Genomic DNA, 19,118 nt, shown 5'->3' on the forward strand with positions numbered 1-19,118 from the left:
CATGGTTATAATGGCTAGCGGTGTTGCTCGTGGGCGCGTACGCGCGACGGCGTCGGCGACGGAGTCGCGCAACATGGCAGCCATACTCCAAAAACAGGTTGACAGAAACATGTAGGCTTGGTTTACCGTGTACTTTTTTAATATTGGTCATCCATGTTATGATCAATTGACACCTGTCAAAACAAGGTATCCGCCAACCAGCATCACGTGACCATATCGCGGGATCAAGTTTACAGCTCATCGAGGTTACGTATTTACGTAAGCTGTCACGTAAGTTGACCGCTGATCAAGTGCTAATTTTCGATTGGATCGCGGGCTCATGTCAGGTCAACTTGTTGAAAGTAGGGCAGGATTGTTCGGAAGCCGGTTAACGCTAACCCAGGATTAAAAGTTAACCGAATTATAACTTTTTCATCTATGCAAATGTTTTTTGCTGGTTTGTTTTGTGTACATGGTGATTATTAAAACTCAAAACAGAAGGCCAAACAATACACAGAAAACCTCACCGCAAAGTTACAAAACTCAAATAAAAATTCTACCTTTTCCTGGGTTAGCTTAATCGGGCTCTGAACAACCCGGCCCAGGAGCTACGCTTTTAGGCTGGCCTAAATCTATATATTATAATAAAGAAACAAAAAAAACCCTGTACATAAAGTCATCAATACGTCTGTCCTCCAATAGATGATAACTATGAACCAGTCAAAATGCGAAGGTGAATGGACTTTTTTTATTGTGATCATCACATTTCGTCACTCGTTGGTATTCAGTCACTTCGGAAATCGTTTTTAAAAATCGTAATCATCTCTTATGGGAATCCCTTTCTGTTGACTTTCGAAATAAGGAATGTAATGTGGTTCCCCTTCAAACAACGGCAATGTTGTTGAGACCAATTTGCTTGTCAAGCTACTGTGAAATTCGAGCTTAAATAAAGTTTATGTATGTGTATGTATATGAGTAATAACGAAGAGGCAAGATTTGCTGTTACTCCGAGTTTCGTGCTTACGCACTCATCAGACAGTATTTAATGATAAGCATTCCTATCAACTAGATATATATACACGGTATTAAACAATAGGCTAATTGCTGGACTAGTTGCATCACAATAAGTGATAGTTATACTGGAAAACAATAGGTGTGAAGACAGAAATTACGGGGACGAGTATAAACTGCGTGGGTGCAGTACAATATAAAGAAAGTGTCAAGCGTTCTTCAAGTAGAATTTGTTCTCGTGCCGGCATTTAGAAATAAGTTCTGATCTTTTGTTTAGTAGATTGTCGTTGCTATGTTTGATAATCATTAGTTTTTCTGTGAGGCAGAGGTCGCATCGTTTGGAAATGTTGTTGTAGGGTCTTGCACGGCTAATAATTGACCATTTGATGTTGAAGTCTTGTTTTTTGTCGTGTAGTTGCCAGATGTATTTAGAAAGCTCGGTGCTGTTGATGTGTTTTCTGTGCTTAAATGTGGATTTGTGCTGCGAGAATCTCTGTTTGAATGTTCCTTCTGTCAGTCCAATGTAGTTCTTGGTTGTGTTGTTAGTTGTAACTTGTGCGTTGTAGATTACACTGGAAGTCAGGCATTTGTTGTCTAGCGGGCATTGGTCTTTTTTGCGGCAGTTGCATTGCTCTCCGGTGATTGCGTTGGCGTTGTTGTCGGCGTTTGTTATTTTCATGTTGTGTTTGTTGATTACTGTTTTCATGTTGTCCATGCAACTGTAGCTGACTTTGACGTTGTTTTTGTTGAAGAGGCTGTGGTATTTATGTTGGTTCGGAAAGTGCTTAGATATGAGCTTCAGGAATGTTCTACCGATGTTTGTCTCTACGTTTTTACTAAATGGAGGGTTGTACCATATAATGTTTCTTTGTCTGTTGCGTCGGGGGCGTGTTGGTTGATTGTCTTCGTTGTAAATTAGTGTTTCAGAGTATCCGCTGGCTTTCAAAGCAGTTTCGTAGATTGGTTTGGCCTTGTTGAATTCGTGTTCGTTGCATGAGTTGGCGGAAATACGGCGATTGATGGATGCTGGAAGTTGCTTTATTATGTTAGGTGGGTGGTTAGACTTTGTGTTGATGTACTGCGGCTCGTCGTTAGGCTTTCTGTAGGGGCAGTAGGTACCTTTTGTAAGATCGAAGGTGACGTCCAGGTAGTTAACAATTTTCACAAAAGGTACCTACTGCCCCTACAGAAAGCCTAACGACGAGCCGCAGTACATCAACACAAAGTCTAACCACCCACCTAACATAATAAAGCAACTTCCAGCATCCATCAATCGCCGTATTTCCGCCAACTCATGCAACGAACACGAATTCAACAAGGCCAAACCAATCTACGAAACTGCTTTGAAAGCCAGCGGATACTCTGAAACACTAATTTACAACGAAGACAATCAACCAACACGCCCCCGACGCAACAGACAAAGAAACATTATATGGTACAACCCTCCATTTAGTAAAAACGTAAAGACAAACATCGGTAGAACATTCCTGAAGCTCATATCTAAGCACTTTCCGAACCAACATAAATACCACAGCCTCTTCAACAAAAACAACGTCAAAGTCAGCTACAGTTGCATGGACAACATGAAAACAGTAATCAACAAACACAACATGAAAATAACAAACGCCGACAACAACGCCAACGCAATCACCGGAGAGCAATGCAACTGCCGCAAAAAAGACCAATGCCCGCTAGACAACAAATGCCTGACTTCCAGTGTAATCTACAACGCACAAGTTACAACTAACAACACAACCAAGAACTACATTGGACTGACAGAAGGAACATTCAAACAGAGATTCTCGCAGCACAAATCCACATTTAAGCACAGAAAACACATCAACAGCACCGAGCTTTCTAAATACATCTGGCAACTACACGACAAAAAACAAGACTTCAACATCAAATGGTCAATTATTAGCCGTGCAAGACCCTACAACAACATTTCCAAACGATGCGACCTCTGCCTCACAGAAAAACTAATGATTATCAAACATAGCAACGACAATCTACTAAACAAAAGATCAGAACTTATTTCTAAATGCCGGCACGAGAACAAATTCTACTTGAAGAACGCTTGACACTTTCTTTATATTGTACTGCACCCACGCAGTTTATACTCGTCCCCGTAATTTCTGTCTTCACACCTATTGTTTTCCAGTATAACTATCACTTATTGTGATGCAACTAGTCCAGCAATTAGCCTATTGTTTAATACCGTGTATATATATCTAGTTGATAGGAATGCTTATCATTAAATACTGTCTGATGAGTGCGTAAGCACGAAACTCGGAGTAACAGCAAATCTTGCCTCTTCGTTATTACTCATATACTCAGCTCTACACTATATGTGTATTGAGCACTATTTTAATGGGATCTACTACTTCCTCATATGGTTGTATGTGTATGTATGTATGTATGTATGTATGTATGTATGTACCAATATAGCTCAGTCATTTGGCTTCAACGCAAAAAAATAACAATCACAAACCCTGTGTACAAGATCCACTGGTGAAGCGAAACTCGTCCAATGCTGCATCGCCGAAGTATGAACTTCCTTTTATTCCTTCTACAATTACCTGAAAAAAATATGAATGTAAAGCGCCGTTTACCGTTTAAAAATATCTGCATTGGTTCCGGAGATATTTACGTTTGAAAACTGTGAAAAGTGTATGCATGAGAGGACTGATGACGTCATACACTCAACCCAATATTACATCAAGTAGATAATACAGCCAACTCGTTCATTTTGCAGCAGAGACCACTGAAACTTGGTAGGCTTATAGTTCTACAGACAACACACCTACGGCTATAAAAAAAAATTCTGTTCCCATGGCAACTCACTCTTTTCCAGTCCCCTCCAACCTGATTTCAATATTTTAGTGATTTTCAGCTCGAAAAAACATTTTAAAACAAGTCCACGAACTCGACGGGACATATTTTTATGCTTGCTGGATCATATAAACTCTTGTTATTAGGCCATCGTAGCTTGATTAAGAATATAGCACAAACAACGAGGATAAACATTGTATTTCAACGCATTGTAACACAGGACTTGACGTTTCGTATGCTAGTCAACATGCCTTTTTAAAAGTGGCCATTACAAATTAAGAATCATACAGATGAGGCACCATTGGCAAACAAAATAAAATGGAACGCCAAAGGTGGCTTATGGAATTATCACTTGGCTAATTTGCATATTTTAAAACCTTGAATATCCCTAGAACGAATAGAGATATTTGAAAATAGTAAACAGCGTTTTCCTTCTCGCACAGACTACTTGTCTATGTTTTAAAATGGCTTGGGAAGAAAAGATTGGAATTGCGTCATAGTAGCACTTTAAAGCAAGGAGTTTTCGGAGTCGTGTGTAAAATATCGAGGGCAAGAGTACAAAGGAAAAGTACAATTAATAATTATTAGTTTACCTAAATGGTACAAAATGCTGCCGAAGGGAAGAAGGATGTAAGAAGTTTCAATGCAGAGCAGGGATGTTCCTATATAGAACCCAGGATCGTCGGTAACTTCTCGTATTACAGCACTCAGCTGCACTAAGCTTCATTACATTTTCAGAGCTCTCTTACGGACAACGAAACTCGCGCTCTTATATTAGCACACCTGGATTTTCCAGACACTTCCCAAAGGAATTAAATAGCATTATTGCAAGGTTTCTAAATTAGAATATTACATAAGAAATAGAACATTCCAGAAGGTTTCAGGTCACGGAATGACTTGCAGTTCGAGATTGTTAAAGTCAAGTGAGATTTTAATAAAAACAAGTCGTAATTTTTGTGAAAGATTGGAAGGCAGTATATTCTTCCCCTGTGCGATTTAAAAGTTGGGTAGATAAAAAAAATATAAACGGTACTTAAGATAATTTGCGAAGCTACGAAAATCTGTGATTTTTTTAAAATAATATTAACCCCAACAGATCGCAAATAACACCTGATCAGAGGGAACTCTGCTAAAACTATAAAACAGATGCGATTTACGCAGATAAAAATCATCAATAGCATAATACAACGATGAATCTTTTTCATGAGTGATCGATCGAAGAGAGCTCATGGAAAACAGCGCATCTCAATTCTTCCGTTCGCACACAACCACAATTCCTAGCGTTTTGCAAGAAAAGTGGTTGAATGCCCCTATATTGTAATTTTTTACCGATTAGAACTGCTGCCTCGTTCGTTCGCTTCATGTTCACTCACTGCAGCAGCAATTAATCTAGGGACCTCCAGATTTACAACTTTAAGAGTAAATGTCAGCAAGGATCAAAGAAATCGCGGACACAGCTCAAAATTCAATTCCGCCCATACTTTGTCCGTTCGTAGGCCTTAGTCCCATACATATGACAAGGATTTTCCTTTGTTAAAATTCCTGCTTGTCTGGGAGAAATCAACTTGAAACGGTTTACGGTATTTTCTAGAACAAAACCTTCAAAATTGTCATAATTAGTGCCGTTACGGAGTCAGCTCATCACAAGCTTTCAATCAATTGAATGGCAGCAAAACCAGCTCATAACGTTTCCTTACAAATAAAATATGATTTTTTTTTTCAAGTGCACCCCACAGCTGCTCTGAAATGGTTCGTTGGTACTTCAAACAATTGTGCCAAAAATGCCCGCGGTACGCAATGAATCCGACCAGGAAATTTCCTGAGACATGTTAAAGGATGGCTTCAACTTTCTGTCACTTGATTTCCTTACGATCTTTTGTATTTGTACAACAAGAGATTCCTGAAATAAGCCAATTTTCAATATCCGCCATTATGAAATATGCAAATGAGGTATGACACTTCAAATAGTGCCGCCCTCGCACACATGTTCGCAGTCAAAAGTTTGTTATGTGAAATTTCTCTGTATTGTTAAGCGAAGCAAAATCAGCGGAATAAGTTCAATATGCATCAGAGCAAAATGTAGAGTTACATCGAACAGAAACACGTCGAGAAACGTTCACAAAATCTGCTGTAACTCGACCTCGACCTGCTGTAACTTGACCTCGTGTTGACATGTTGAGCCCGTCATGACATCTTTTGTTTGTTTCCCGCTAAGTAGTGTTTTCTCCTTTTCACAAGCGACCCGTTTGGGGAGTTGTTTTAGTATAAATCTACTAGTCGTTCAAAACTTTATCTAAATCCTCTTCACAGACACTTCGAAAACGCCAAGTAGCGGCCGTCATTTTGTTAACAAGGGCAGACTGCTACGCTACTTACTATCTATCACAGAATAGATAGTGAGTAGCGTAGCCAATCAGAGAACGGCATTCGTGATAGAACGCTAGTAGATTTATACTAAATATATATATATATATATATATATATCAATACGATTACAGTTTCATGATATTTCTTTGAGACATGCATCTATTAGCATGTACATATCACACATGCTATTTTTAGAACCGCTGCGCACCGCAAATGATCAACACTCTTAGCAGCCCTCTAGCCGCAGCCCGACTTACGATCTTGGATCGTCTTGTTTTCATTAAAACTCGCGTTTTGAAGGTGAAAATCAATTAAGAGAACTCGAGCAAATCTCGAGGTATTTTCGGTCTCGCTTCGTGAGCTTGCTCGGAAAGCTCCCGAAAAGTCACGGACTATCTTACATAGGTATCATAGAGGTTACTGGCAACGGCCTTTTAACTGAGTCTGGCACTTAACTTCACCGCGGAACTTTTTCGAGCAGGCATTTACGAAATTTTACAACAAAAACCAACCCGGTACTCAGCTGTCTTGTCACTCGTCTCGACTTGCGTTTTGATCCAGCGGTCTCCCCAGTGACCAGACTTGAGCCATACGACCCTCTCCGTTCCGTCGGACCTTTGAACATAAACAACAACGCAACTCATGGTTGTACCGTAGAAGTTGTAATAGAATGTCATACATTGCTTTCCTTTCATGGGAGGGCTCCGAAGTCTCGCCTTGTCTCTTGGTAAGCCAGAAGAGGATTCTATATAGATATAATAGCCGTTGCCTGCAATAAAAAAAATAGACATTTGAGGGTGTCGTTTTCAAATATATTCTCTTTATTATAAAACTGTTAAGCTTACTCTGGGGCCTTAAGTAGCCGTAACTAAAGGCGACTTTGGACGATTTGAAGCGACTTAAGGCGACTTAAGCAAAATTGGCCGAAGAAACATTGCGACTTTGGGTGATTTTAGGCGCCTTGAGGCGACTTCATTTCACTCTAGTGATATAACCCTAAACTGTACAACATTCTCTCTATATGCTTTAAAATTATCTACAAAATCTCTTGCAATAAACCAATATTGCACTAATCATTTTTTTTTTTTTGCTTTTGTATTCACATGAGTCACCATAGTCTCAAATAACCAGATTTCAAGCTATTTTAGACTACAAAAAGTACCTAGATACCTAGATAGAATTACTGCAACAGTTATTGTTATAAGAGTAATAAAAACAATAGATATCAACAAGGTAGCCTGAATATTAGAGAAGATGTCACAATAAAAACCAACATCAAACAAAATTTAAAAAAATATATTCATAATGTCAAAAATTTTAAATTTAAGAAAAGAGAAATGATTTAGCTTGATTTAAATAAAACTGTATTAATATATTTTCCATGATTCAAACAACAAGGAATTAATTAATTAAAATTAACCCTTTGAATACCAAACCTTCGCCAAAAAATACCGTTTTTAACCGTTTAGTCACGTTTTTTAGCTGCCATGACGCTAAATAAGCCTAAGTTTTGCTAAGAAAGCTTTTTTTTTACCAAAAGGAGAGATTTTTCGAGGATTAGGTACAAAATTGAGCAAATTTTCAATTCCGGGCATGCGCATAAGCCAATTTTTTTTTTTTTTTTTTTTTTTTTTTGTCATTAACCGTTCTCAATTTTGTTCGTTCAAAGGGTTAATAAAGCCTATTTATATGCATTTATTTTACAATGCTTCCCAAATTATAAGAAATGGTTATCTCGGCGAACTTATCTGCCATATTTTTGGCATCTCCACTCAGTGTCAATGTTGGCACGGAAGTCTAGCAAATGGTATGCCTTCCCAAAGTTGCTCAGTCGTTTTCAGGGACCCAATCGATTTGCTTCTCTCTTGCCTCAGTCAGACCTTAAACATCCCAGTACCATAATAAGTACCGCATGCTAAGATCCTTCGATTCCCAGGAACACTTCCTTGCAAATTTCTCCAACTACTTGTTTGGCTCCAGAAACTTTGATGTCCCACTTAAAGTGAACCAAATCTTTTAGAAAGTTTTTTTATCCCGTTGATCAAATCACCAGGAAATAAGCCTTCCAAGCTTTCCCTAGTTTCCAACTGGCACATTACAAATGTCCAGAAAATAATAAGTCACAACGAAATATTGATATATCGATACCAGGCACACTGGTCTCCGCCATTTTGATTCTCCTGGACACCCTTGCGCTGCTAACTGGTTTCCATGCGTCAAAATGAGGAGACATCTCGCGGGTTTAGGTCCCTTTCGGCCTGTGCCACCAAAAAATCGAGCTCTCCCGACAAGCGTTCCCGATTGTACATTTATTTCAAATAAACCAATTCAACTTGCAGAGAGAATTAGTTTAGCGATCTGTTTTCGTTTTGCCCAGATAAATTAGTTATTTGTCTGTATTGGTCTGTAAATGCACGTCGGAGTAACTTGCGAGCGGCCTCGCGTGCACTTTAGTCACGGGACCAAACGAAGTCAGGTGATCAAAATATTGGACTGACGGCCACTTATGTTTGCTGAGAGTTGATCACAAAGAATTTTCTATACCTGCGACAGTAACAGTAGCACAGTCCACGTAAAGTGTATAAGATGATGTGATTACCTGGCTTCATCAAACTGACGAAGATGAAATGTACGAAAAGAATTTAACGGTCAAAATAGATAAACATTTATGCTGCAAGTTGGTTCGTCCAGTTACGAAGTTCTGGAAGTTCAAACGGCTACAGTTGGTCGAATGTAAAAGTAAAATACAAATAATGATTTATGCGGGAGAAATAACCCACTTTTGTCACTCTTTTACACTGGGTAAGTAAAGTATCTAGAGTGTAGCCTCAGTTCGGTTCAATTGACTTTGGACGGCCACATTTTTACTGCTCGGTGTAAAAGTGACCAGAAAGAATTTAACCTTACTCTAGAATGTCTTTCTTCTTTTTGTCTTTTTATCTTGATGATCCGGAACACCTCTCACTGTTTTTGCGTATGTAGGTTCTCGAAAGATTTGATTCAGCAATACCTCACAAAAAGTAATAAATGAGATAATTGAAGTATAGTCATTTGTTATCTTTTTTCATATTTAATATATTTCCTGGTGATAACAAAAAGTGCCATCTTTCTATTAACTCTTTTAGAATGAAATACAAGAAAATAATTAAAACTTAATAAAAATAAGAAGCTGTCTGTGAGAGAGCATACATCAGATTGTCGTTCCTATTTAAGTTTTGTCGACATGTTCATGGCGTAGACAAGTGCAGGACTATTATAATATGGGGTTTTTCATGTATAAGGAATCCATGACTTTGACAGTACGTAACTGCCGGATCCTCAGCTTCTTAAGAGGAGTTTTAGATGGTTCCAATGCATTGGGAACGAGTGTAAAAAATATCAAAAGCACACTTATGAATTGCACACCTCAGATCGATTAATAATCTAACGAAGTTACCTCTGCTGCACCCCCTTCCCCTAACCAGTACCCATTTATACATCTGAGCAAGGAGAGGCACTGTGAGAGAACGAACTCGATGCAATGATCCCAATAGGGGGGGTCCATTGTACCAACCATTGGACCACCGTGCCTTCTCCTTAGGGTTGGAGTGGAGTTTACCTTAACATGAAGTTTATTAAGTCTGATATCCTTATACAGGGGCAATTTGAGTGGGTGGAAACCTTTACAACATTGCATAACCGATAGCAAATTCAGGCGACTTAAGGCCCCAGAGTAGGCCTACTGTTTATCGTACTTTTAGGTTTTGTCATATTTTCAATCTGTTGACAGCATGCGCTTTTACCAACTTTTTTGGCTGACAAATTTTGTCAAAAAAACGTTCTAACGTTTTATAAAAAAAGGAGGCATATTCCTTGTTTCATGTGTAATGGGAGAATTAGACATTTTTTTCAAGGAAGGGACGTCATATTAAAATATAGTATAGTTAAAAGTTAAGTTGTTGGAACAACACTCGAAAGTTTGTCATTTCCAATCTTTTCGAGTGTTCTCCCAACATTCCGCGTGAGTTTATTGCGTCGGTAAACCTGTAGAAAGAGCAGCTCATAATTGCTTCTGTCAGTTGCCAGTCGAAAGCTGGATCATTGGATGATGCAATTCAAGAGTTTTCGTTGGCTTGGCCATCTTGGGTAATTATGTGCAATATTATTATACAATGCTCTGCAAATATGGTAAGCGTACGCGTAATTTTTCGGGGCGTTTTTATTTTATTTCATTTTATTTTAGTTTTCTTTGTAATATAGATAGGACCCTGCGCGCGCTCTGGTTGGTCAAAAACCTATGAATACGTAATAAGTATAAAACATAGAGAAATCTATATCATAAAGCAAATGAAGAAGCCTTAGCCGTGTATTACACTGTGATAAAACCCTGCGGACATTTGAGAACACACACTTAGGCTTCTTTATTTGTTAAATATTTCAGGGGCGTTTTAATAAAACAAGTATTCCACTCGCGCCTGTTGGATATGAGATGATTATAGCTAACTCGGCGCCTCGCACCTCGTTGGCTATCTATCATCTCATATCGAACGCGAACTCGTGGAATAATTGTTAAATATATCATATATACTCAATCTCAGTAATGAGCTCCCAATCCATCTAAATTTATAACAGAAAGATCATCCACCTGAAACATCCCGAGACGGTCCGGTAAACCTTGTGGGGGAGGACCCTTTATACCTCCTCCAGTCCATTACGTCCGTTTTCTTCTCGTTAATCCATCCACACAAGTCATTCTCAAATGTGCAGTTTCCTGTGAAAGTAGAACACGAATCAGATACTTGTCAGTCTCGTGATTATAAGCAATGCGGCAAAGAAATATTTGAGCAATAAGGTTATAAGCAATTATAAGCGATGCGATAAACAAAGCTATATTAAGCCCGTAGTTCTTTCTTGCGCCTCCGCGTTTTCTGTCGTATTCTTGAATACAGCAACTTCCAAATAACGTCATCAGATCAAAGTCTCGACCTAAAGCATCAAAACCGACAGGTAATATGGGTAGAAGTGAAGCTTCTGCTCGGGCTCAATACCTATAAGATACCACAACATGGGAAATGTGGTTTGGTAGTTTTTCTTTTTCCTCGGACATGCAGAGACAAAGTACTCTTACCCACTCGACCTCACAGGGAAAAAAACACAGGAACACGCTTCTTGCAAATATACTGCTAACTTGTAGTTTTCCTAGGCCGGTAATGCATGTTTCATATGCAAAGTTACGATATACAGGTACCCAGACCATCATGTGTTCTTGTCACATTAAACGATGTTCAGATAACGTTAACTGAAATAGCTGTAAACTAAAGTTTGCACCAAGTTCAGTTGTAAATTCAAGCAAAACTATCACTTGACAAGATCTATTGACTAATTTGTCTCTCAATTTTTAGTTAATTGATTATGTCATCCTCTCTAAATAAAGTTGATTGATTGATTGATTGATTGATTATTGTTTTCAATATATGGCTCCGATGTTTATATTAGAAACACCCTCAAGCGATCCTTTTATTTTGCCCTCTCCAGCGGTATTCGCTTTTCTCAAGATCTTACGCTGTTGTAACTAATTTTTCCTCGTTCGAATTTCGACTTTGCTTTTCCAAATCGGAAAAACCCCTAGGAAGAAATTGTTAAAGTGACCTTATGTTCGTTTGATGTAAAGATTACATTACCCTCAGGACTAGCACTTCCAGTAATTGCTATTTTCAGCCACCAACACATAAGAATTGTATGTTTGACCGACGGCATCATGTCTACCCGCATCTTTCTTGTCTGTCCTGCAAATTTGAACGTAAGAAGTTAATTAACAAGAAAGAATGAATCATAATTTACCGGGGAATTCCGCAAAAACTTTCTGTGACAAATTCCATGACATTTACTTTTATGGAGTATATTATCACCTGCGGAGAAAACTTGCTTTATCAAGAAAAAAATTGAGTGCCGTGAAAGGTGCGGAAGGAGTAAAGGCCAAAACGAGGCAATCGAAAACGAAGAAGAGTTCGATTTGGACGCGTGTCATCTGAAAGGGGAACCCAATAAATGAAACGAAATGGTCAACGAATCAAGGAACAGCCGAGATAGAGGGATGTCTCAGTCAGTTTGTAATGGCCAGATCTTAAAACCGAAGATGCTCTCTTTGTTAAAATGTGGCGTGGCACACAATTCATTTCCAATATTTTTGTTTTATTTTGGGAACTTTTGATTTTTTTTCTTCGAGTATTGGGTAATATGCTTCTGAGTCCCAGTTGTTTGTTTTTTACTCTGGCCGCTTTGTTTCGAATTCTCAGTGTGACGTTTTTGACTTCCGAGTGCTTCGTTTTCCAGTTCAAGCGATTCAAAACAGACTGGCATGGATAATACAAGCGTCTACGGCTCTCCAATATTTAATGTAACAATTTTTAAACCACGGGAACTGATGTTTTAAATTCTTAACCACTTAGACCAAAGGGTGGCAACAAAACTAGAAGCCTTGCGAGGTGATGTGTGGTACCTTTAACCTAGACTATTGAATCACAGTTGAAACGTACAAGCACGAGACAAACCGCCGGGCTAATGTTTATAGTACAGGGAACTCTGCTGAGTCCTTTTTAATTGATCTAACAGCTTACTCTGCGGGTGATAAATATCGTAGTTGGTGACTTTGAACATCCTGTGGTCATGCAAAACTGATTCAAAGGAAAATAATAGAAAACCTATAGAGGTAGTCACGTCACTTGTGTTTGCCTCTCTGTTTATCAATAAAACCGTTTACAGAGCAGATGGGTGTCTTACTGAGTTTTTGTTAATGGGTACGGTTCAGTTTAATTGCAGATATATTCATCTCTTTAGCCGTTTGCAACTTAATGTTATGCAACTGCAGTACGGAACTGCGCGGAAAAAAACGAACCATTTTTTCTTTGTGGGCTGAAAATGAACTGACTTAATTTCTTTTTTTAAATCTCATTCACGCAAGGATTTACGTTTACTTCGTACGCTAACGCCAGGTTTCAATTATTGAAGTGATTCCGAAAATGTTTTTCTGATTAACAATCGAGTTTAAGTAAAAGTTGTTACCTGTTAGTCAAGCTATACTTACTAACTTGCGACTGAGATGAGAAAGGAAACCAGTTCTTAAAGGCAACAATACGTACAGAAGTGCATGAAACTATCACAAGGGCGAATCTTAAACTATTATGACAAACACAGCTTGAGCCACAGTCAATTTTGCAATGCGTAAATGTAAATAGTAAAAGCGACATTGCTTAAACAAGTTGTGTACATCTGTTCGTTCAACCAATTATATTTTAAACATGATTGACTGAATAATACTGAGCTATCAGGTTCATATGCAAGCTTCATAAAGAGCGCATCTATATGTCAAAACGACCCGTCAATATTAGTTGTCAATGTGACAGAAAGTGTGATTTGCTTTTATTCGTTATAACGGCTAAACCATCTTCCCGCATGGGTGACGAATACAGTGACAAATTTTAGAACAATCTCAATACAACACAACAACTCAACACGTACACCTACACAACACAACAATACAACACAACAAAATACAATATAATTAATACAATATGGTGATTTATTAGTATTATCGATGGGGGATTTCCAATACTAAGTTACAAATTTCAGCTAAAAATTAGATTTAAAAATTACAATAGATCTAAAAACTTATATGCTGTTGGAAGCCTATAGTAATGTGAAAAGTTCAAACAGAATTACAGTTGAATTAATAAAAATAATAAATATATTAAAATTCTTATAAGTAGTTTTTTGAAACACATTTCAGAATAAAAACTAGCGATAAAAAACGACATTTCGATCTCCCGAGATCATTTTCAAGCTGTAGAAAAAACGAATGAAATGTATATAAATAAGTACAAATTAGGACGTGAGAATAATAAAATATGCAAATACAAGTATTTTATTGTTTAGGAGTTACATTTTAGCGCTTGTATTTACATATTTTATCGTTGGACATTCTCACGCCCTAATTTGTACTTATATATGTATATTTCATTCGCTTTTTCTACAACTTGAAAATGACCTTAGGGAGATCGAAACGTCGTTTTTTGTCGCTAGTTTTTATTCTGAAATATATTAACCAAATAATAACTGACAGATTATTCCGTGCTATACGTTTGAAACTATTGACAGTCGCGGGTTTTCTGGTACTTTCTTTCAGCTTGTTCCCGAAAATTAGGGCATCACCAAGAAAAGATCTCTGGTTAGTGGATGTCTTTTTTGTTGTCCTTACCTTTGGCTTACCAAAAGAACAATGAATAGAATTTCCGAGGTCCGGCCCAGTTTTTCCCTTTCTACAAATCTATGTATGCATGTACTTCCGATATTTCGTTAGTAGTGGCATTTATAATCGTCATAATGGAATAACTGTGGCATAATTTTTGTTTTCTCCTCACTGCTAGAATGTCGACGAAACACTCTCACGCGCAAAGCTATCACGCATCTATAAAGTTGTATCGGTTCTTTACCTCGGCTCATTTCTGTTGTGTAACTTATCCTAGGCAGTGTGTGGCTATGCTCACAATGAGAATGATTTAGGTTGTTAGCGGCACAACTAACTGGACTTATAAAACTTGAGTAAAAAACTTGACATGCATTTGCTTTAGGGAAAACAGGAAAGAAAAACGAACAATTTAAGCAGAGCGAAAAAGTCTAAACAAAGTGATTTGGAATTTTAAAACTCCTTGCTGAGAGTAGCTTAAACCGATAAAGCGTGAAAATGATTTTCCAAACAACAGCAAGAACAAACTCGATGAAAATCAAATGTCATTCGCCTTTCCGAAGAATGACGAGCCCTTTTTTTAAATTCTAATCTCTGTTTCTCCGTTCATTTGACAACATTGCTCAAACGTAGGAGCAAATGTCACAAAAAAAACAAGCAAAATTTAAATTTGGCGGCAGGAGTCGAAAAATCGATTTTTTTTTTTTTTTTCTCTCTTTTCGTTCATAAATAGTCCTTAGATAGATATGAAACGTGACAGAGTTTTTTTGAGCTCAAAGCGCTTTAAATTCGAGAAAATCGAGGAAACCGATTTTTTGCCTCGACACAATAGGTTACCATGGCAACAGTATGACCTGCTAAAACACCCTTAATTACAGCTTTAAGGGCTTATAATTCAATGACGGCACGGTGAAATTTTTTTATATTATTAAATTTTGGTAAACATGATCAGAGGCAACTTGCACGTAGGGTTCAGAGCTACCTTAAATTTTCAAAATTTGAAGGCGGCTCTGAACCCTATGTACAGATTGTTTTAAAACCTTGCCAAAAGTTGCGTCTTATCATGTTCATCAAAATTTAATGATATGACAAAATTTCACCGTGTCGTGTTTTAATTATAAGCCCCTAAAGCTGTAATTAAGAGTGTTTTTAGAAGGTTATATTGTTGCTGTGGTAACCTATTGTGTCACGAAAATGACACCAACGTGTTCGCATATGATTAGGCAGTTTTTTGATACCATGATTGTAGCATCAAGTGATAATGAAAGGAAACTATGAAGAAGTCGTGGATACATTGCCTACATACATTTACTTGATCTATAATTAGTTATAGTCTGTTGATAATTTTTGAAATGACTTTTTGAAAGCCTTTTTGAAAGCTGAAGTACTACATCTGCAATGTGACTAGGCAAGTAAACAAAAATAAAATTACAGGCTGTTTATACAGACTGCTTGTAAATTTTAAAATGGAATATTTTAATTAATTTTGATTGCCATTGGAAAATAATTATTAATACAGTATATTAACTTGTACATATAGTGTCAATTGACTCCTACAGTCTGTTGCACAAGGAAGCCATTAAAAGAGAGTTCACCATAATCACCAATCTCAAATTAACACCCAGTCAGACTCAGAGTTGTTGGTCATAATATGCATAATATTAGTGAGTCAGCAGTGTATTTTGCGTCAAGGTAATTTGGTTGTGGTGCTTCTTCAGGTTAACATTCAAGTGTTGCATTATGAAAAGGTTGTATTGCAATTATGCAGAAAGTATGTCACATGGTTTTGACATTCTTAATTTTAAGACAATCAGCTTGAGAATGCCAAGAGTATTTTGCAAAATTTTACTTTGGTGGGACTCTTTGGATCCACTGTAATTAGCTAGGCTGTAGAGGTCCCCCTACCTAATAATAAAAATTTTATGTACATAAGTATTTTACGTAGTCAGGCAAAGTTGAATAAATAAATAAAAGATATTGCAAACATGAACAATATGATTTTAGCTAGCCGGTAAATGGGAATAGAGAGAAAAGTATTTCTGCAAATATTATAAGAATCATTTCAAATATTTTTCAGCATCCCTCTCAGAAAGGGCTACTTGAAAAAGTTTGGCTGAAATGATACTCTTCCATGAAATCCCCTGCTACATCTTGTACCAAAAAAGTTAATGTACATGTACGTGTAGCTTCAAGCTTGAAATCTCTTTCACATATCTACAATAGACCTATTACTTCCCTTTGGGTGGATAAATTAGCAATGAATGTTTAAAATACCTACCTTTTTGTCACACCTCCTGCCTGATAAAAAGTGCACCTTGAGTCAACTATAGGGAGTCCTCTCAGCTTGATGCAATACAAAACAAAAAGGGTATTGCAGATTGTAATGTACACAATAAAAATAACAATAGTTTCTTTCTTGGAAACGGAAATCACATTATTTCATGCCTATCTTGGCAATTGTTTGTGTTCATTTAACTAGCAATGTAGAAATATTCAAAACCATTGTTGACAGGTATGTTACGCCGCAAAATGTAATAACAATCGCAGTAAAATGTAATACTAACGCAAAATGTAATAACATCAACGCAAAACGTAATAAAGTTATCAACGCGAAATGTAATAACTTTCCAACGCAAAATGTAATAACTTTTTTAACGCAAAATGTAATAACACAAATTGTAATAACTCCTGACAGTATCGTGATTCTGACTTTTCGGAACCTAAGTTATAAATAACCCGTATACTAGGTCTACTAGTTTTGTTATAAGTTCTACACATTCTCGAATCAAAATAAGAAACATGTTCCTTTCCCACGTTGGTTGAACGAGGAAGGGGTTGGGGGAAGGAGCGGGAGGACCTTGTTTTGTGTGAAGCATTATGAAATTTCTGGGTTTAAATAAGGCTCTGTGGATGACGAGAGATCGTTTGGTCCGTTCTGGCACGCTTCATCACAGTCCCCGGAGTCTTGTCCGCCCACAGACACTTGATCATCTTCCCCAGAGTTCTGTCTGTCCACAGATGCTCGATCGCCATCCCCAGAGTTTATTCCGCCCACAGACTCTTGATCATCGTACCCAGTGTTCTGTCTGCTAGCAGACGCTTGATTTTCGTCACCGGAATTCTGTTTGTCCACGCATACCTCAATACCGTTTACAGGATTTTCTCCGTTCTCATCATCGATCTGATTCATTCAAATTATCTTCATCTGTTAAACAAACATAATGTTCTCCGTCATCCTCGGCAAAATGCCATAAAATGAATGTACACATCTGGTTTGCAGCCACTGGAGAAACAGTAGTTACGTACCCAGGACCATTAGACGATAGAACTCTGAACGCGACATTGTATAGATTGGAAGCGGCCTGAAGCGTTATGTGGTCACCAAATGTACAATTTTGGGACATTGAAGAGAGATATGTAGGCCACGGCAGATCTGTAAAATTTTGCAGTGGTGTCCCATCGGCAGCAGTGGGGTTATTATTAAGGTAATTGACAATATCTTCCCACATCGTGTGGTTGGACCGATGAATTCCTATGCTGTTTAAAAGTTTGCAAATAGCTGCAAACTGGCAGTTTCCATCTTTTAGGGGATAAAAGGAAATAACGAAATGGGCCGAGCCTGCTCGATCTTCAAATAAGGACCTCTGGTTCTCATAACTATGAAAATATTTTTTGCGGTGGGCTTTTTTCTTTTTTTCTTCTCGCGAACATTTTGTTGCAGCTTTAATTTTCGTTTTCTCTTTTCTCTCTTCATGGTTAGACTAGTCATGTCAATTACAGAAATCCATTTCTCAATTAACTTCCCCGTCGTTGGTGAACAAACTTGACCTTATATTTATGCTTAGGTACATTTCTGTCAACAACATCAGCCTTTAATACATGTCTTTTAGATACAGATTTTGTTGTTGAGGGATAGCGAATCAGTACAGTCTCGCCTACTTCGTAAACTGATGGTGGATTGTCTCTTTCTCCACGTGCCACCATACGTTAGGCACATTTTCTTGTTGCTGATGACGCCAAATTCCTGATTACACGAAGACTTGTCTCACGTTCTGAATAGTCTTTCGAGTGAGGGTGTATCATGCTGTGATATTTTTTGGAAGTCATATCCCATTCTTCTGCATTTGGGTTTCCCTTACTGTCAACGTTCGGCTTACGTCCATAATAAATCTCAAATGGAGATTTCCACGAGAGCTCTTCCTTCGGGTCAAGGTTTAAAGATCTAGCGCAGTCTGGAAGTGACTTGATCCAATTCACACACGCCTTTCCCATGACCAGGAGGTCGTGCATGATCTTCTTCTTAAAAGATCGATGTGCTCGTTCTACTTTTCCTTGCGATTGCGGGTGATAGGGACGACCTTTAACAACTTTTATGCCTAGCTTTTCACACAACGCCGCCACCGCTCCTTCAAATTCACGCCCCTCTGTGTGAATACGAAGAAGTTCACGTGCCACTTGGGAGCTCTTCTTTGTTTGCAGTGGTACTAACCAATGGTAGCGGCTGAACACATCAATAATTGATAGCACATATCTGTATGTCTTTCCCTTGTACTTAGTACGCAATCTGTTCATATCCACCAAGTCAATTTGATGGCGAATCTGGACCGTTCGGGCCCGGACCGGTCGAGGTCTTGCTTTGTTTTCAAAACGATCGTTGAGCCTTTGGTGGAATGACGATTTTGCAAGCACTCTCTGGACATCTCGTTCC

The 19,118-nt window shown here is 38.0% G+C and overlaps 1 protein-coding gene across 3 annotated transcripts in view; it reads right to left on the minus strand.

The window, feature by feature from the left end:
* LOC145497881 (uncharacterized) overlaps positions 1-19,118 on the minus strand; it is a 104,627-nt gene that overhangs the window by 64,957 nt on the left and 20,552 nt on the right. Inside the window, exons 1-5 of one of the 3 annotated variants that reach the window (XM_081477743.1) lie at positions 16,689-16,876; positions 11,850-11,954; positions 10,814-10,939; positions 6,702-6,958; positions 3,482-3,569 (exon numbers count right to left, since the gene is read on the minus strand). In XM_081477743.1, coding sequence (XP_081333869.1) covers positions 3,482-3,569; positions 6,702-6,958; positions 10,814-10,939; positions 11,850-11,940 — 562 coding nt within the window. In that variant the 5' untranslated portion in view covers positions 11,941-11,954; positions 16,689-16,876. Of the gene's footprint in view, positions 1-3,481; positions 3,570-6,701; positions 6,959-10,813; positions 10,940-11,849; positions 11,955-13,252; positions 13,285-16,688; positions 16,877-19,118 lie in introns of those variants that run through there. The other 2 variants (XM_081477744.1, XM_081477742.1) reach the window with 2 other exon arrangements.

This window comes from Orbicella franksi, chromosome 9 (genome assembly GCF_964199315.1).
Source record: "Orbicella franksi chromosome 9, jaOrbFran1.1, whole genome shotgun sequence".
In the NCBI taxonomy this organism is placed as follows: Eukaryota; Metazoa; Cnidaria; class Anthozoa; order Scleractinia; family Merulinidae; genus Orbicella; species Orbicella franksi.